This window comes from Crinia signifera, chromosome 1 (assembly GCF_055691185.1).
Source record: "Crinia signifera chromosome 1, ASM5569118v1, whole genome shotgun sequence".
Taxonomy (NCBI): Eukaryota; Metazoa; Chordata; class Amphibia; order Anura; family Myobatrachidae; genus Crinia; species Crinia signifera.
Window position 1 is genome coordinate 177,999,071 of NC_139217.1, and position 21,044 is coordinate 178,020,114.

The 21,044-nt window shown below is 44.9% G+C and overlaps 1 protein-coding gene and 1 long non-coding RNA gene across 3 annotated transcripts in view; one reads left to right on the forward strand and one right to left on the reverse strand.

Moving 5' to 3' along the window:
- The window catches only part of LOC146064553 (uncharacterized), a 36,642-nt gene extending 35,488 nt beyond the window's left edge, over positions 1 to 1,154 (reverse strand). Inside the window, exon 1 of the long non-coding RNA XR_014471824.1 lies at positions 1,103 to 1,154. This is a non-coding gene — a long non-coding RNA (uncharacterized LOC146064553). The remainder of the gene's footprint in view (positions 1 to 1,102) is intronic.
- Positions 1 to 21,044, forward strand: part of CFI (complement factor I) — an 89,673-nt gene that overhangs the window by 3,402 nt on the left and 65,227 nt on the right. The window contains exon 1 of one of the 2 annotated variants that reach the window (XM_083178182.1): positions 11,612 to 11,765. The exons of the other annotated variant lie outside the window; for it this stretch is intronic. Within the exon in view, the coding sequence (XP_083034308.1) occupies positions 11,706 to 11,765 (60 nt within the window). The 5' untranslated portion in view covers positions 11,612 to 11,705. Of the gene's footprint in view, positions 1 to 11,611; positions 11,766 to 21,044 lie in introns of those variants that run through there. 2 annotated transcript variants of the gene reach the window in all.

The window sequence follows — 21,044 nt, forward strand, 5'->3', positions numbered from 1 at the left end:
TCAAAGAGCCGAAGCTAGTCTAAAAAAAAATATGGAACAAAACATGTAGGGGTTCCCTGGAATTTTTAAAACCAGTACCAGGCTCAAGGGAAGATCCTGGTCCTAAAATACGGGGGATAAAAGGAGTAGGGGTCCCTCGTATTTTGAGAACCAGCACTAGGTCCAACCAGCCAGCAGGGTAATGCCACAGTAGCGCCAAATGTAAGTATTACATTCAGCACTTCTCACAGCTAGGATGGGGTACGGGTACACTGGCACTTTTCTTATTTTGCCAAGTACGAGGAACCAAGAGGGCCGATCCACGGCATACAGTGGCGTAACAAAGTGCTCGCAAAGCGCTGGGATGCTGCAGGCAAGAACGGGATCTGCCGCCTGCTCACAGGCAGAGCAGCTCCCCTCAGCTAAGCCTGCTCCAGAAGCTGTGGAGGTAAGAGGACGCCCTGCTGGCCCCCTCACCTCAATCTAGTGGTGCGCTGCCCATCCGAGCCTCCACCAGCCGGTGAACAGTAGAACATTAGCGCTGTCCGCTCTCTCTCCTCCATTCCTGTGCAGACTGTGCTTCAGCAAGATTGACAGGATTCCTGCTCCCCTCCGATGGCTGTATGCAGTGGACCCGGCACTTCTGACCATCTACGGGGTATAGGTTACTTGCCTGGGTGTCCATTCCTGGTGGACAGTTTGCCAACTGTCCCCTTGTATATGCAATGGAAGAAAGTGTGTCACTCCCAAAATGATGTAGATCATCCATAAAAGTTTTCTATTCACCAAGCTCTGGAGTTACACTCTTTCTTATATATATATATGCAGACAGTGAGCAGTGAGCACTCCTATAACCAGTGGATTAACTGGATAGTTATTACCAGAGTACTTGCTGGGGTGCCTTCCTAGATAGTCCAGACATGAACTTCAATATAGAAAGCAGGTAGAGGCGGCACTCACAGGCTTGAATTAAAACGGTCCTTTATTGCACAACAGTTTCGGTGTTACCCCTCCCCGTCGTCGTCAGGGACAGCAGCACAGTAAAATCACAAACAGTCAAAGAATAAATACCCCCAAGGGTCCCCACCCCCACCACACAAACAGTGTAATTAATGTAACTCACCTGCCAGGCGCCGGGGGGACTTTCGCCTTAGTGCCGGAAACAGGAAGTCCCCGGCCGGCTACGTCCCCCGGTGCCCAGCAGTTAGCCGCAGACTTCCGCCATCCATCTCTGGCCGTACAGACCGCCAGTACCGTATGCGGAAGTTTAACTCTGCAAGCTAATCGGAGTTATCGGCGTCATGTCGCATAGCAACAATTCGCCATTTGCAATAGACAGAAGTAACAACGGCATCTGCCTAAATCATAAGCAGGGTAATATTAATATTAAATATAACAATTCTGAGCATCATTAAAACATTTAGCAATTTAGTAATTTGGCCAATGCATTTAACATAAGCATAGGGTCTGATATGGCTCATGCAGTTAATTAAACATCCATCAGTAAACCAATTTGACATCTGCAGACAAGAATACTATGATGGATACATAGACGGAATTCTATGAAGGATTGTATTTCTATTTTATTGTCATGCTTATGTTTTAATTGTTTTTATTTCTTTCTTTATTTTCATGCATCCTTCATAGAATTCCGTCTATGTATCCATCATAGTATTCTTGTCTGCAGATGTCAAATTGGTTTACTGATGGATGTTTAATTAACTGCATGAGCCATATCAGACCCTATGCTTATGATGTTAAATGCATTGGCCAAATTACTAAATTGCTAAATGTTTTAATGATGCTCAAAATTGATATATTTAATATTTATATTACCCTGCTTATGATTTAGGCAGATGCCGTTGTCACTTGTATCTATTGCAAACGGCGAGTGTCATCCTCAGCACATGGCCTCTTAACCAGGAGTGTCACCTATTGGCACTCGCGCACCTAGGTGAAGACTTGACCTTGAACAGGGATGCAAGGTCCATGTACGGCCTGAAGGAGGAAGGAAGGGACATAGATAGAGACAAACTGACAAAGATAACATTCACTGCCACTAAACTTGCACCTTCTCCAAGACGTTCCTTACAGGTCCCTGTAAGGAAGCAACAACAACAAAAACAACTCTATGCAACGCTCACTAGTGTGGCAAGCAACTAGATAACTATATCACACAGCCCTCTCAAACTGACTATGTGTGTGTGTGGTGCGACACAAACTAACAGTACTACAACAAAGCATGCTCTGCAAGAAAAAGCAACGGGACCACCCTTTTAACTGCTGCCTATTACACCTCTCTACCTCGAGCTAGCCAGCTTGTACACACCCTAAATGTTCCTGTTATCTACTTGACAACCAGAGAGGTGATAGCCACACAGCCTGCAGTCAACCTCTTAACCCAAACCACTCACGGGAAACTACACGCTCTCTCTCTCTGCTGGCTATACCTGGAAAGGTGGCAGACAGACAGCCTGTCCACCTTTCAATCAATGAACCAGGGGTTCCACTGTATTGGTGCTTTGGGGGTCTTGCTAATGCGACATAGCACCCACCAACATTCCACCACCAAAAATCACTCCTTCCCTTCTGAGTCCTGCCATGCACCCAACTGGTATTTTTTGGTCACATATGAGGCATTGCCATACTCGGAAGAAATTGGGGCACAGATTTTGGGGTGCTTTTTCTCCTTCATACCTTATGAAAATGAAAAATTTTGAGCCAGAACTGCATTTTTGTGTAAAAAAATGTAATTTTTCATTTTCACTGCCCAGTTGTATCAAAATTGGTGAAACCCCTGGGGGTTTGAAATGTACACTATACCCCTAGATGAATTCCCTGAGGGGTGTAGTTTGCAAAATGGGGTCACTTGTGGGGGGGTTCCACTGTATTGGTGCTTCGGGGGTCTTGCTAATGCGACATAGCACCCACCAACATTCCACCAGAATCTGAGCTGCAAAATCCAAAAATCACTCCTTCCCTTCTGAGTCCTGCCATGCACCCAACTGGTATTTTTTGGTCACATGTGAGGCATTGCCATACTCGGGAGAAATTGGGGCACAGATTTTGGGGTGCTTTGTCACCTTCATTCCTTCTGAAAATGAAAAATTTTGAGCCAGAACTGCATTTTTGTGTAAAAAAATGTAATTTTTCATTTTCACTGCCCAGTTGTATCAAAATTGGTGAAACCCCTGGGGGTTTGAAATGTACACTATACCCCTAGATGAATTCCCTGAGGGGTGTAGTTTGCAAAATGGGGTCACTTGTGGGGGGGTTCCACTGTATTGGTGCTTCGGGGGTCTTGCTAATGCGACATAGCACCCACCAACATTCCACCAGAATCTGAGCTGCAAAATCCAAAAATCACTCCTTCCCTTCTGAGTCCTGCCATGCACCCAACTGGTATTTTTTGGTCACATGTGAGGCATTGCCATACTCGGGAGAAATTGGGGCACAGATTTTGGGGTGCTTTGTCACCTTCATTCCTTGTGAAAATGAAAAATTTTGAGCCAGAACTGCATTTTTGTGTAAAAAATGTAATTTTTCATTTGCACAGCCCAGTTGTATCAAAATTGGTGAAACCCCTGGGGGTTTGAAATGTACACTATACCCCTAGATGAATTCCCTGAGGGGTGTAGTTTGCAAAATGGGGTCACTTGTGGGGGGGTTCCACTGTATTGGTGCTTCGGGGGTCTTGCTAATGCTACATAGCACCCACCAACATTCCACCAGAATCTGAGCTGCAAAATCCAAAAATCACTCCTTCCCTTCTGAGTCCTGCCATGCACCCAACTGGTATTTTTTGGTCACATGTGAGGCATTGCCATACTCGGGAGAAATTGGGGCACAGATTTTTGGGTGCTTTGTCACCTTCATTCCTTGTGAAAATGACAAATTTGGAGCCAGAACTGCATTTTTGTGTAAAAAAATTAATTTTTCATTTTCACTGCCCAGTTGTACCACAATTGGTGAAACCCCTGGGGGTTTGAAATGTACACTATACCCCTAGATGAATTCCCTGAGGGGTGTAGTTTGCAAAATGGGGTCACTTGTGGGGGGGTGCCTAGAAACCTACATGGTGCCTAAAAAATAATCTCATAAAAAGGAGGCTCCAAAATCAAGTAGGTGCTCCTTCTATTATGAAGCCTGTGGTTTGGTCAACGTGCACACTAGGGCCACATATAGGATATTTATGAAAACAAAAGAATTGGGGGAATCAATTTTTAGTCACATTTCTCTAGTAAAATGTACTGTGTTCCTTAGAAAAATGTATTAAAATTGCAAATCTGCAAAAAAAAATGAAATTTTGAAATTTCACCTACACTTTGTTTTAATTCCTGTGAAACACCTAAAGGGTTAACAAACTTCCAAAATGCTGTTTTGAATACTGTGAGGGGTGCAGTTTTTGAAATGGCATCATTTATGGGGGTGTCTCACATACAAGTCCCTCAAAGTCACATCAGAACTGAACTGGTCCCTAAAAAAATCAGTGTTTGAAATTTTCTTGAAAATTTGAAAATTTGCTATTCATATTGTAAGCCTCCTAGTGTCCAAAAAAATTAAAAGGAAGTTGAAATAATGATGGAAACATAAAGTAGACATATGGTCTATGTTAGTTATTAACTATTTTGAGTGGTATGATTATTTGTCTCACAAGCAGAAAATTTAACATTTTGCAAATTGCTAAATTTTCAATTTTTTTCCGACATTTTGGTATTTTTCACAAAAAAACACAGACTGTATCGACGAAAATTTACCACTAACTTGAAGTACAATGTGTCACGAAAAAACAATCTCAAAATCACTGGGATAAGTAAAAGCAAAAAAAAGTTATCCCCACTTAAGTGATACATGTCAGATTTGAAAAAAAGGGCTCTGTCAGGAAGGCAAAAACATGCTGTGTCAGGAAGGGGTTAAGATCGCTCAGTACACAGCGCTGCTCACCGATGTGTCAGTACTGCACAGCGATGTGTCTGGTGAGAACACTGGCCCTGACCGGCGACCTCACTAGATTTATCGAACATGCTGGATATTAGTTGCCGGGTAATAGCGGCATGCCGATATTACGAGGCCGCACAGCGCTATGCTATCGCTATCACTATGGCCCCTACACACAGAGCGATGTAGGGGCATTTTCTAAGTGATCCTAGATACATCGCTTAGAAAATGCCCTGAAATCGGCCCCTGTGTAGACCCCTTTACATGTACGGTAAATGCACAATAATTCAATGGGGGAAATTTACAAAGGCAAATATGCCTGAAATAGGCGTATTCGTAGGCAGTTGTATGGAAATACGACTGCCTACACATATTTTCTGCATTTGCTATGCCCGAAATACGCTTATTTGTATTCTTTGACAGGCGTATTCATATTCCTAATCATGTAGGGCATTAGGCCTGGGAGCAGGAAGAAGTGACTCTTCGCAGGCACTAGACCTGAGGTTGCAGACCAAGCATTAGGCCTGCAGATGATTAGGGGGCACTAGGCCAAGTAGGAAAGAGTTTGCCCCTGGTTCATTGCATCGCATCTGATTGTATGCCTTAACTTAAGGCATACAATCAAAAAATCGGACGCCCGGATAACTCACAAGTACCGAAAAAGCACCCCAAAATCTGTGCCCCAATTTCTCCCGAGTACGGCAATGCCTCACATGTGACCAAAAAATACCAGTTGGGTGCATGGCAGGACTCAGAAGGGAAGGAGTGATTTTTGGATTTTGCAGCTCAGATTTTGGTGGAATGTTGGTGGGTGCTATGTCGCATTAGCAAGACCCCCGAAGCACCAATACAGTGGAACCCCCCCACAATTGTCCCCATTTTGCAAACTACACCCCTCAGGGAATTCATCTAGGGGTATAGTGTACATTTCAAACCCCCAGGGGTTTCACCAATTTTGATACAACTGGGCTGTGCAACTGAAAAATTACATTTTTTACACAAAAATGCAGTTCTGGCTCAAAATTTTTCATTTTCACAAGGAATGAAGGAGACAAAGCACCCCAAAATCTGTGCCCCAATTTCTCCCGAGTACGGCAATGCCTCATATGTGACCAAAAAATACCAGTTGGGTGCATGGCAGGACTCAGAAGGGAAGGAGTGATTTTTGGATTTTGCAGCTCAGATTCTGGTGGAATGTTGGTGGGTGCTATGTCGCATTAGCAAGACCCCCGAAGCACCAATACAGTGGAACCCCCCCACAAGTGACCCCATTTTGCAAACTACACCCCTCAGGGAATTCATCTAGGGGTATAGTGTACATTTCAAACCCCCAGGGGTTTCACCAATTGTGGTACAACTGGGCAGTGAAAATGAAAAATTAAATTTTTTACACAAAAATGCAGTTCTGGCTCAAAATTTTTCATTTTCAGAAGGTATGAAGGAGAAAAAGTACCCCAAAATCTGTGCCCCAATTTCTCCCGAGTACGGCAATGCTTCATGTGTGACCAAAAAATGGCAGGACTCAGAAGGGAAGGAGTGATATTTGGATTTTGCAGCTCAGATTCTGGTGGAATTTTGGTGGGTGCTATGTCGCATTAGCAAGACCCCCGAAGCACCAATACAGTGGAACCCCCCCACAAGTGACCCCATTTTGCAAACTACACCCCTCAGGGAATTCATCTAGGGGTATAGTGTACATTTCAAACCCCCAGGGGTTTCACCAATTTTGATACAACTGGGCAGTGAAAATGAAAAATTACATTTTTTTACACAAAAATGCAGTTCTGGCTCAAAATTTTTCATTTTCATAAGGTATGAAGGAGAAAAAGCACCCTAAAATCTGTGCCCCAATTTCTCCCGAGTACGGCAATGCCTCACATGTGACCAAAAAATACCAGTTGGGTGCATGGCAGGACTCAGAAGGGAAGGAGTGATTTTTGGATTTTGCGGCTCAGATTCTGGTGGAATGAATGGTGGGTGCTATGTGGCATTAGCAAGACCCCCGAAGCACGGTGAAATGATGAACCTAAAAATCCATAGATGTGTGGTATATTTTAAAACACTCCTTTATACATAGGCCGGGTTTGTCGGGGCAAGTGTCACACTGGAAAATAGTTTGCTTTCTTATTCCCTTTTTATAGCAAACTTTGCACCTTTTTTGTGTCCTGCCCTTTTTTCCAGTGGAGGGGATTTCATCAGGAAAATGCTGCCCTGGTACAATACGGGGGCCAGTACTAGAAGTACTGGGGCCCTCTGCCTGCTGGTTCCCAAATATTAGGCCCTTTATGACTTCCTCTTGAAAGTGCATAAATGTCCCCCTCTGGCTGGTAGAACGGAATAGCACGTAAGCGTTATACAGTGCCATCTGGATGATATACACGGCCAGCTTCTTGTACCAGATTTTTGTTTTCCGCAGGGCACTGTACGGCTTCAGTACCTGATCTGAAAGATCCACTCCGCCCATGTACCTATTGTAATCCAGGATACAATTAGGTTTTGAGGTGTGGGTACTGGTACCTCGTACAGGGACGGAGGTGGTACTGTCTCCGTGAATTGTTGTCAGTATAAGGACATCCCTCTTGTCCTTATATTTGACCAACAACATATTTTCGGTGCATATTCCCCTGCTTTCACCCCTTCTCATTACTTGGGCAATGTGCGTTTTTGGGAGGCCTCTTTGGTTCTTGCGCACAGTACCGCAAGCTGCTGTACCTCTTGAACCAAGGGCCTTAAACAGGGGGATGCTGGTGTAAAAGTTATCCACATAGAGGTGATAACCTTTATCCAGGAAGGGGTGCACTAAATCCCAGACAATTTTTCCACTAACACCTACGAGGGAGGGGGGGCATTCTGGCGGTTCAATTCTTGAATCCTTCCCTTCATATACCCTAAACCTGTGGGTGTACCCTGAGGTGCTTTCACACAGCTTATACATTTTTATGCCATACCTTGCCCTCTTACTGGGAAGGTACTGGCGGAATTTAACCCTTCCTTTAAAATGTATAAGGGACTCGTCTATGCAAATGAATTTATCTGGGATGTACATCTCTTCAAATTTGGCACTGAAATGATCAATGACCGGCCTGACTTTGAATAGCCAGTCAAAGGTGGGATCATCTCTGGGTGGGCACTGTGCATTATCGTTGTAATGCAAAAATTTAAGGATCGTCTCAAATCGAGCCCGGGGCATGGCCATACGGTAAAGTGGGGTGCTGTACAGAACATCTGTACTCCAATATTGCCTAATTTCTGGCTTTTTTACTATGCCCATATGAAACACCAGACCCCAAAACGTCATCATCTCTACTGCATCTACAGGGGTCCACCTAGCAAATGATGACGTGGGGTTTTGAGCAATAAACTGCTGGGCATATAAATTAGTTTGGTCCACCATTAAATTTATAAAATCATCAGAGAAAAATAATTTGAAAAAGTCAATTTCTCTGAGACCTGTGGAATCAAATTGGATTCCTGGCATGGCCAAAAACTCAGGAACCTGGGGCTCAAAATTGTCTGGTGGTGGGGTCCATACGAGATCAATTATTGGGGGGGGGGTCTCAGCTGCTCTACGGGGGCGTCTTTGAGGGGGTCCCTCATCACCAGAGGAGGAAGAGGAGCTTAAGACGAATCCTTCAAATTCCCCGCTTGCATCACTGGCTGTGTCAGAGTCAGAGGCAAGCATGGCATATGCCTCCTCCGCTGAATACATTCTTCTGGATGACTGGGATGACATTTGGGATGACATTTGGGATGCCATTTTTATTTTTGTGTTACTGGTAGTGAAATGTTTCAACACGTGTATAGTGTAGGGGGGGGTACAAACTTTATTTCAACCCGGGGGGTATGTAGTGTGTAGTGTGTATGTAGTGCAGAAAAAAAAAATACTTTATACAAAAAAAAAAAAATTGAAGGGGTTAAAAAAAATAAAATTGAAGGGGTTAAAAAAAAAAATTGAAGGGGTTAAAAAAAAAAGGTCCTGCGCCAAAAATTGAGCACAGATGTTGGTCAGTAACGTCCATCACTGAACAGCGCTCAAAGGCAACAGGAATTTGATAAAAAAAAAAAAAAATAGATCAACCCTGTGCAGAAAAAGCTGATCAGTGATGTACGTCACTGATCAGCGCACAGTGGCCACAGGACACCCACAAAATCACAGTGTGTGTAAAAAAAAAATTAAAAAAAGACCCCACAGCACCCACAAAAAAAAAAAAGGTGATCAGTGATGCGACACTGATTACCAGTGAGGGGCAGCAGGTGCACAACCTTTGGTGCAACTGACAGTGCAACTGGCAGCAACTGACAGGTATATATAAAAAAAAAAACCTCTGCACCCCCAAAAAGTTGCTGATCACCTCAGATATAGTGATCAGCACAAAAGGCGGGGGCAGCAGACACAAAATTTAGCACTCACTATCTCTCTCTATCTCTCTATCTCTCACTATCTATCACTCTATGACACTGCAGCAGCAGCACTGACAGTTATATATATGAAAAATAACCCCTGCACCCCCAAAAAGTTGCTGGGGGTGCACAAAAAGGGGGCAGCAGACACAAAATATAGCAGTCTCTATCACTCTCTGTCACTATCTCTCTCTATCTCTCTATCTCTCACTATTTATCACTCTATGACACTGCAGCAGCAGCACTGACAGGTATATATATATATATATATATATATATATATATATATATAAAAAACCCTGCGCCCCCAAAAAGTTGCTGATCAGTTAATTTATACTGATCAGCACAAAAGGGGGGGCAGCAGTCAGTTATATAAAAAATATATAGCACAATCTGTCACTATCTCTCTATCTCTCTCTATCTCTCTCTCTATCTCTCTCTATCTCTCTATCTATAACTCTATTACACTGCAGCAGCACAAAATATAGCACTCTCTGTCACTAGGCCTCTCTATCTCTCTCTATCTCTCTCTCTCTATCTTTCTATCTAATAACTCGCAGCAGCACAACACAGCACAACACAGCACAGGATGTCACAAGAAGAAGCAAGATCCAGGCAGTGATCAGGTAAGTATTTAGAGGGGTTCTGGTCAGTATATCGCGGCAGCTGGGCACGGTGACCGCACTGCACGCAATTCCAGACCGGAATGGCGTCTGCAGTGCAGTCACCGTTAGTTTAAACCCCCCTCCATGGCTGTGATTGGTCCGTCGGTCCGACGAACCAATCACGGCCTTTGGGGGCGGGCGGGGTGAGGTGGGGTGACACCAGTGTCACCCTTACACCCCGCGGTGATTGGTGCTGTACTTTACAGCACCAATCACCTCCGATCCCGTGTCACCGGCGAACGTTATTCGCCGGTGACACAGAAAACGCTGTGAATGGCTGTTCACACTGAACAGCCAATCACAGCGATCGCCGACGGGGGGGCGGCATCGCAGCCCCCCCTGGGCATGCAGGGACATGTCTGCTGTCAGGGACAGCAGACATCGTCCCTCTGTCACTGCGTCTCTAGACGCAGTGACAGTTTGAAGTCATGACGTACATTTACGCCATGTGTCGGGAAGTACTTCCCGACCATGACGTAAATGTACGTCAAATTTCGGGAAGGGGTTAATGAGTGATCTGAGCAATCCACATTGCTCAGATTGCTCAGCAGTGTCTCCCTTAACACAGAATAACTTAAAGTTTCCATGTTAAATATGGCAATTTATGGATTTCACAGAGTTTTAAACTCAAGAGGCTGCAGTTAATGTGAATTCTCCATCGCTGCTCTTGAGGCTGCTAAGAAAAATCTGTGTCATAAGATACAGGACCTAATTGAACAGGTCTGGGCTGTAAATTAGCTGCAGTGTTTAACTCAGGGTTGCCTACCCTCCCGGATTGGCCAGTAGGGTCCCGGAAATAGGGTCCCACTCCCGACCCCCCAGAAAGGTGGGCAAACCTTCCAGATTCCACCGGGCCCATCCACTCACTGCCTCATCCAGTCATTTAAATATCCCGACCCAGTGTTTAAATGCCGCGATTCGCGGCTTTTCGGGAGGGGCGGGCTAAAATGACATAATTTTAGCTCCTAGGAGAACTGCAAATCCCGGTAATTGTTGGTCTGGGGGTGGAACTTGATGACACTGATATCAAGCCCCATCACCGCAATTCTGCTGACAGTCTCCTCTGCTGGCTTCTCCCGGAGAGGAGACTGTCAATGTAGGCAACCCTGGTTTAACTGCATATGCCACTATGATCTCTTTCATATCGCATTTCAGGGTCTGTTTAGTGTTTGGTGCTTTCACACTGCACCTCGACCCAGGTCAACCCAGCAACAACCCCTCAATAACCCGGGTTTTAGGTGAGGTGTGAAAGGGGTTTATCCAGAATAAAAAAAAACTTAATTCTTTTTTCTTCTTTTTTAAGCTAACAGCTAATAATTTACATATGACTTTATTCTATGTACAGCTATTTTGACACATCAGGAAAAGTAAACAACGGTTTCTTAATGTTTACCTTTAGATTTCATTGTGAAATACTGAATAACCACTCCTTAGTAACATTCCTTGTGAAATAGCTGTTGGAGGATTATAATGACTTCTAAATAAGAAAAATAACTATTGTCTTGGTTTTTACTTTAAATTATCCTATGGCTGATTGGATTTGTGTTCTACATGTATAGGGTTCAGATTCCAGTCAGACTCATCACAGTGTTTCTACAAACAAACTCTTTCCAACTTGTTAGAACAGTGGTTAACGATTAAACTGTAGAGATTTAGCTTCAATTTTGGGGAAATTGATTCCTTTGGTTTAAAAGGACAACCGATCTTGAAGAAAGCATCAAAATGAGGAAGTCAGGCTTAATATGGTTTCTATTAAGCATCTTCTTTGTCTGCGTTTTAGCGGTAAGAGATTATACATTCACTTATTAATTATTTTACCTTGAATAAAGTATGATAAATTATTGATCTGTTCAGTGTTTAAATTCAGTGCACGAGTCATACCATTATAGCGATAAAGGGTGCTTTATGTTGCTTTCCCACTGCCTAAACGGGTAATGACCCGGTATTTGTAAACGGGTCTTTAAACGGGTAAGAGCTATAAAGACCCTTTCTCACTGCAGCTATTAAATGGTAAATTGCCGTTTAAATACCGTTTTTATCACATTCACATTGTACCCGTTTAAACCACAAAGCAACCTGTTTGAAGCCATTGTAAACATGGGCTGTCATATAAATGGACTTATAGTGTGTCCGATTTCCTTTCCGATGTTGACGATATAGTCAACATCGGATCAGCATCGGATGCAGATCGCAAGGGTTTTAACCCTTGCGATCCCGATCCGATCCCGATGCGCGTTCAGGTATTGCAAGCCAGAAAGTCTTGGCTGCCTTGACTATATAGTGCAGATCTGCACTATATAGTCAAGATTGTATGCAAATCGGATGTGCCTTGCGATCGGATCGTGGTTCGCATCTTAAGGCACATCTGACCGTGTGTACACACGTTTAGTCATCACATGCAGGAAGCCAATCATGTTCTTAACCTTTACTATTATTACTAAATACCATTTAAGAGCCTTTCCCACTGGAAAAAAAACGGCTCTTAAACGGGTAAAACACTGCTTTTTACCCGTTTAACAAATCCTGGTATTTCTTAAATGGGTAAAGCAACCTGGAGCTTTCCCACTGTAGCTCTACCCGTTTAAAAAGGCAAAAAAATGCCATTTACCGTTTAAGAGCTGCAGTGGGATAGGGGTATTAGATCTCCTGTACACAGCTCAATAACTGGCTTACAAATGTTAACCAATAAATCTTAAATTTACTTTAAATCCATGTATTTTATTAAACCAGTGGCAGCTCACTATTAGAACTGTTAGCGACTGTGTAACACTGTAATACATGCACTATTTATTTATTTTTAGTATTTTGTGCAATAGGTCAATACATGGGCGGATTGGCCCACCGGGATACCGGGCTTTTTCCCGGTGGGCCGGCCCATTTCAGCCATGCAGCGGCCGCTCACCCCCCCTGGCTGGGCCGCGGACCGCCCGACCGCCTTCTCCGCGGTCACAGCACTTTTCCCTCAATAAAGATGGCCGCGGCCGGCCTTGTCCCGGGCAGCCTGGTCGTACGCAGCAGCTCCCGTGGCCCCTTTGAGTGTGTCTGTGCGGCTGCTAAGTTGATCCCCAGCAGGCAGCGCAGCACTAGTTTATTGCGCGCTGGGGATCAAAAACAGGAAGGGGGCAGCGCTGGCAAAGCAGCAGAATTAAAGACTGAGCAGCAGTCTGCAGCGCCGCCCATCCTTCTGCTAGCTTCCTCCCTATAGCAGCAGCAGCAGAGCAGCAGCCTGGCAGCCACAGCCATAGGAAGAGCCAGCCAAGCATGGGCAGAGCCTGGAGCAGCTCTACAGCAAGCCAGCCAGGTATATAATGTGTGCTGGGGATGGGCATGATATGATGGGCATTAGGGTGTGTGGCATATGTATAATGGGCATCACGGTGTGTGGCATATGTCAAGGTGTGCGGCATATGTGTGTGGCATATGTATAATGTGCATCAAGGTGTGTGGCATATGTATAATGGGCATCACGGTGTGCGGCATATGTATAATGGGCATCATGGTGTGCGGCATATGTACAATGGGCATCAAGGTGTGTGGCATATGTATAATGGGCATCAAGGTGTGCGGTATATGTATAATGGCATCACGGTGTGCGGCATATGTATAATTGGCATCATGGTGTGCGGCATATGTATAATGGGCATCATGGTGTGTGGCATATGTATAATGGGCATCAAGGTGTGTGGCATATGTATAATGGGCATCACGGTGTGTGGCATATGTATAATGGGCATCACGGTGTGTGGCATATGTATAATGGGCATCACGGTGTGCAGCATATGTATAATGGGCATCACGGTGTGTTGCATATGTATATTGGGCATCACAGTATGCGGCATATGTATAATAGCATCATGGTGTGTGGCAAATGTATAATGGGCATCACGGTGTGCGGCATATGTATAATGGGCATCACAGTGTGAGGCATATGTATAATGAGCATCACGGTGTATAGCATCATGGTGTGTGGCAAATGTATAATGGGCATCACGGTGTGCGGCATATGTATAATGGGCATCACGGTGTGAGGCATATGTATAATGAGCATCACAGTGTATAGCATCATGGTGTGTGGCAAATGTATAATGGGCATCACGGTGTTCGGCATATGTATATTGGGCATCACGGTGTGCGGCATATGTATAATGGGCATCAAGGTGTGCAGCATATGTATAATGGGCATCACGGTGTGCGGCATATGTATAATGGGCATCATGGTGTGCAGCATATGTATAATGGGCATCATGGTGTGAGGCATATGTATAATGAGCATCACGGTGTATAGCATCATGGTGTGTGGCAAATGTATAATGGGCATCACGGTGTGTGGCATATGTATATTGGGCATCACGGTGTGTGACATATGTATAATGGGCATCACGGTGTGTGGCATATGTATAATGAGCATCACGGTGTTTGGCATATGTATATTGGGCATCACAGTGTGTGACATATGTATATTGGGCATCACAGTATGCAACATATGTATAATAGCATCATGGTGTGTGGCAAATGTATAATGGGCATCACGGTGTGAGGCATATGTATAATGAGCATCACGGTGTTTGGCATATGTATATTGGGCATCACAGTGTGTGACATATGTATAATGGGCATCACGGTATGTGGCATATGTATAATGGGCATCACGGTGTGTGGCATATGTATAATGGGCATCACGGTGTGTGGCATATGTATAATGGGCATCACGGTGTGCAGCATATGTATAATGGGCATCACGGTGTGTGGCATATGTATATTGGGCATCACAGTATGCGGCATATGTATAATAGCATCATGGTGTGTGGCAAATGTATAATGGGCATCACGGTATGTGGCATATGTATAATGGGCATCACGGTGTGTGGCATATGTATAATGGGCATCACGGTGTGGCATATGTATAATGGGCATCACGGTGTGCAGCATATGTATAATGGGCATCACGGTGTGTGGCATATGTATATTGGGCATCACAGTATGCGGCATATGTATAATAGCATCATGGTGTGTGGCAAATGTATAATGGGCATCACGGTGTGCGGCATATGTATAATGGGCATCACAGTGTGAGGCATATGTATAATGAGCATCACGGTGTATAGCATCATGGTGTGTGGCAAATGTATAATGGGCATCACGGTGTGCGGCATATGTATAATGGGCATCACGGTGTGAGGCATATGTATAATGAGCATCACAGTGTATAGCATCATGGTGTGTGGCAAATGTATAATGGGCATCACGGTGTTCGGCATATGTATATTGGGCATCACGGTGTGCGGCATATGTATAATGGGCATCACGGTGTGCGGCATATGTATAATGGGCATCATGGTGTGCAGCATATGTATAATGGGCATCACGGTGTATAGCATCATGGTGTGTGGCAAATGTATAATGGGCATCACGGTGTGTGACATATGTATAATGGGCATCACGGTATGTGGCATATGTAAAATGGGCATCACGGTGTGTGGCATATGTATAATGAGCATCTCGGTGTTTGGCATATGTATAATGGGCATCACTGTCTCCCCTCCCTGCATCCTCCACCACTCTGCATTCCCCCTCCTACCCTGCATGCTGTGCCACCATGCCCCCTCACACTCTGCGTCCTGTGCCACCCTGTGTAAGTCTTCCCTCCCTTTGTCCTTAGCCACCCTGCATCTCCCCTCCCAGCATTGTACGCCACCCTCCGTCCCCCCTCCCTCCCTGCATCCTCTTCCACCCTGCCACTCTACTCTCACCCCTCGTCACCCCCTTCTCACCCTTCATTACCAACCCCTCTCACCCTGCACCAACCCCCTCTCACCCTGTGTCTCCCATTCCGTTGCATAATGTTTTTATGTTTTTTTTAACTCAGTTGCAAAAATGGGTGTGGCCTCGTTCGAATAGGCCACACCCCATACTGATAGGCCACGCCCCAAAAAAATCGGCGCAACAACATCCCCCCCTCCCTATCAGGGCTGCTTCACGATATTTCCCGGGCTGGTTTTAATTTCCAATCCACCCCTGGGTCAATATTTTTCTGTGCTTGTTATTGTTTGTATTATACATTTTCAGTGTAATTTTATACCCTTTTCACACCGCACTTGTTAAATGGTATATTGCCATTTTTTTTCCATTTTTAAATGTTAAAGGCTGCAGTGGGAAAGCAACCGGTATTTCAAAACTTTTAAATATCAGAGTCCTAGCTCCTTTAGAGCTGTTTTTTATGCAGTGAGAATGGTTCTGAAACGGTATTTAGTAAAAACAACAGACTACCGAACTGTGATAGGCTGGCTGCCTTGAAACATGTTCAGGGGATTAAACGGGTTGACTGATGTGAATGGTATTTAATCGGTATTTAAAACGGTAATCTACTGCAATGTGAAGGTTCAGACCCGTTTTAAATACCATTTCAAAATACCTGTTTTTAAAACGTTTAAAGTGGTATTAAAGTATAATTTTATACATCTACAACATATTACAAACAACAACATTACAGATTCACAACATATTTATATCCCTTTTCCAGTAGCAAGCCGGGTCGCACCCGGGATTTTGTACCCGGCTTGCAAATCGCCCCCTAGACGGCACCTGTAGCCACCCGCCCCTCTGCATGGCCGGGAGTCCGCTAAGAGCCTGCTGGGCTCCGAGCTGGCATTCGCTGCTACAGAGCCCACTGCCTTAAGAGATTACCTCGCTGGGCGCCGAGTCCTAGGGCTGCCTCTGCCTGTGCTAGAGCATGGTGCTTCTGTGCGCCCTGAGCAGTGTGCTGCTTGGCAGGTGGGCTGACCCTGGGGCATGAGTGGAAAGCCCACTAAACACACGTCAGACCCAGCAATGGGAGACGTTCTGGTCAGTCTCTGTCCGCAGCATCACTCAGTGCAGGGAAGGGGGTAAAGGTCACAGAGCCCGAGCCATGTGGTGACTGACTGCGGCATAGGTGCCTCCCCTGCCAGGTGCTCTTTATCTGTGCCTGGTGGCAGCTGCTGGGCACCCTGCAGAGTATGTGTTGCAGGTCCTCCGGAGAGCGACACAGGGATGAGTCATGGCAGGTAGAAGAGCTTGAGGGTGCCCCGGAGATCTAGGACGGGCCATGCACATTTTCCGATCTCATTACCTTGGTGCTGCTGGAACTGATGCAGGTGGGCTGTACGCCTGGCCTCACTGGCAATGGCCCATCAGTGCACTACCTGAAGGGTGTCACAGTAGTTTACACATTGTCATGCTTAATTGAGTGGGTATTTGCGGACAGCGTGGTTTTCTATGAGTTGTGGCTCTGGGACTACATGGCCAAGCAGTCAATACTCAACTGTTCTGTGACCGATGCATCTTTGTACGGTGCTGATGGGATTTGCAAGCCACTGCTCGGCATCTCAATACAAATCCATGCAAATGTGTTTGCATTTGCTGTGTACATATTGACTGCTGTGAATGCATGTGTGTATATCACGAATTCAAGCTCATAATCACTTATTGTAAATTAGTTATTCCAAAAGAGGGAGAGGGCACGCCGACAGCCCCCCTTTTCTCCACTGCGTGGGAGACAGAAGCCGTTGGCATTTAAATTGGGGTTCAGAGATCCTGCGCCCCTACAAAACTGGGCATCGCCTTAAAGGATACAGATGCTAGAGGTGCTCCTGCAGGGCAGCCAGCTCCGTCAGGCAGGGGGTTGGCACTGCGGGTATGGATTGTATGGTCGACCTAAAGATGGTCGACAGTCATTAGGTTGACATCACTAGGTCAACATACTGGAAGGTCGACAAGGGTCTAGGTCGACAGGTCATTAGGTCGACACAAGCATTAGGTGGACATGGTCTAGGTCGACAGTCAAAAGGTCGACGGGATTTTTGACAGTTTTTTTACCCGAATGTCGAGACAGTCGACATGGACACTCTTTTAAGTGCACTGCGTCCCCTCGCATGGCTCTTTACGCTTGCCATTTGATCCCATGGACCCCCGCCAAGTTGGGGGGTCGAGAGAGATGGGCAGCAATGCGGGGAATTACCCTCCTTTTTCTGGGTACTGGGAGGTGAACCAGAGTTTGGGGAGCTTCCCGGCAATTCAGGGTAGGCAACCCTGCTCCAATCTGTGTGGATGCCCTCGTTTCCTAGCACCGCTTTTAAAAGGTTGTTTTATAGTTCATTATATTGCCCCCTGATATGTGTACAAGTTAAGCATGTCTTACAGTAAGTGTCTTTTTTCCAGTGAAACATACCTAATTGCCTAATCTGTCTTCATAGCCTAATAACTTTATAACTTTGTTGACCTTCACTAAACTTTTTCCAGTTCTATAATGTTCCTTTTGTAATGTGGAGCCCAGGATTGCACTCCGAATCCCAGAGGAGGTCTAACTAGTGCCTTATAAAATGGCATAATTACATTGACATCCCTAGACATTGACATGCTAGTATCATATGGACCTTAGTGGCTGCTATATGCACTGAGCACTCACCCCAAGTATGTTATAAATTTGCACCCTAGGTCTTTTTCCAATTCTGATTTGCCTAGTTCTATCCCATTTATATTATAAGTAGCACCCAGGTTATATATCCGCAGGTCAATGACCTTACAGTTAACAACCTTATTTCCCATTTTTTTGCCCACTCATCTAGTTTGTTTAGATCCTGCTGAAGCATGAAGACATCTTGGTCAGTTCTACTTCCCCTACACAGTTTTGTGTAAGCCGCAATGATGGACAATTTGCTTAGTATTCTGTCCTCTATCTCAATAATAAATATGTTAAATAGAAGAGACCCTAGCACCAAACATAGCCAGTTTATAACCACTCTCTGTACAGTAGTAGTAAGATGGGGAGGCTGGCGGAACATTGAGGTGCATAGTGTGATCAGATTTCGAGGTCAGGCCACCCCCTAGTAACAACTTTTTGGCCGCCTTCCATCATGTCATTGCCTCCTCCTGACTGCCAAACCAGCACCACCCTCTCTCTCCCCTCCACAATTAACTGATCATTGCCTCCTCTTACACCTTCACCAGTTATTAAGATAAATGTAAAAAAGTTGAAATGACAGACGGAAAAAAAGTATTACCAGCCAACATCTAGTCATCGGCCATGTAAGGCTCTCATACAAGGGAGCATGCTATCCCCCATGCCTAGTGGGAAATGTATCACTGCCAACTTCTCTAGGAATAATGGAAAAACATCATTTCAATTTTGCACAATTAACACTTGATTAAATAAACCTACGTACTGTACATAACATTTATTATTGTTTAGTGCTAACAAATATTTACAAATTCAACTAAATATTTGTGCAGCTTAATACTCTCTAATATACACTTAATACTCTTAATAAATGTATGTGTTTCTTGTAAATTATTGTAAACTACGGGTATGGATCATTAGCTCACTAGCATTATGGTCGTCAAGCATTAGGTTGACACCAGCATTTAGGTCGGCATGAGTTCAGTTCGACATGCAGGAAGGTCGACATTACTTTAGGTCGACAGGGTCATTAGGTCAATATGGGTAAGGGCGACATTGAAAAAGTGAACATGGTTTTTATTTTTTTTAATCGGACTGTCAACACAGTCAACATAAACACTAAAATGTAGCACTGTGTCCCCTCGCATGGCTCGCTGCGCTTGGCACACTATTTTATTCTCCCACCACACCCTAGTGGACGGTAGGGCATGAAATACCGCCTATCGGCACATGTTGGCTCAAAAAAACAGTAAAAACCCATTGTCATCCTAATGACCCTGTCGACCTTCCTGCATGTCGACCTTTAGTCATGTCCACCTAAATGCATGTTGACCTGATGGCGTTGACCTAATGCTTGTCGTCCATCATGCTGGTGACCCAATGACCGTATCCCGTAAACTACTGTACACTGAGTTCCTGTTTGCCAAGAGTAACTATTTAGGAGAACTCTGAAGACAGGAGTCAACAAACATTTCATTGAATAAACTGAACTCCTAAAATAAACCTACAACATACAGTGGGGGTTATTCACAATTGCACGGAGGACCGGAGGATGTTGCACGTCTGCGCATGTGCAGGTGTGTTTCTGACGTAGGGTGCTTGCATCCACCCATGATGGCGTGCGGGGGGCGGAGAAGGGCAGGGGTCGCCGGGCTGCCCCTAGATTAATTGTTTTAGCATTTTATGCATTTGGTATTTAACTGTGTAATATTATCACTGGCCAGTAAGATTTAGTGTAATTAATAAATATTTGTATACATTGTTTCTTGCGCGTTATATGTATTTTTCGGTTTTGTTTTCTTGCACCCTTGGGAACTAGGCATTTCCTATTACAGACGCTGCTTGAACCTGCTATGAGGGTATACATATTATTTTTAAAGAAAGAGTATATATATATACTACACACAGCAGTGTATATGGTCTACACCAAAAGGATATATATTTGAGAGACATTTTTTGTGGGGTTTAGCGCTGATATTCCATTTTGGTACCCCATTTTTAACCCCAAGAGCCCCCCTCTTTAATCCGGCCCTGCATTCAAACCTTTCTCCCTACAGCACATGGTATGCCCCCTGGCCTGATTCAGTACGGGTCACTTAAGCTGTTCGCAACAGGTTAGCATCATTAGCAATGCCAATAGAGGAGGATGTGCATCACCTCATGTCTGCATTTGCAATCAAATTAAACTGCGATGTGACTGCAGCATGAATTAGCATACCCTTAAGGACCCCATACAACAGAGCGATTTACATGTGATTTCAGTGATAAATCGCATGTACAGTGCCCAGATTGCATGTACATGACAAGAGGTGCGATGCAATGCGCGCTCCTACACGCAATGCATCGCACCTCCTAAGTCGCACCTGATCCCAGAAAAATCCAGTCATCGGACACCCCGCCTCCCTTGCTTCCTCCCTGCTCAGTGGTTCCGCCTCCATCCCCCTCCGCCTACCCAACGGCAGCAGCAACAGCCTCGGACAAGAGAAAATCCTCATGAGGCTGCTGCTTCCACTGTCCCTCATTATTTTTATTACAATTACATCAGCCTGCCACCCACAGCCCACAGGTGGCGGGGACAGTCCCGTGCTTCAGTCCTGGCCAGGGTTTCCCTGGAGGGGGACACAACT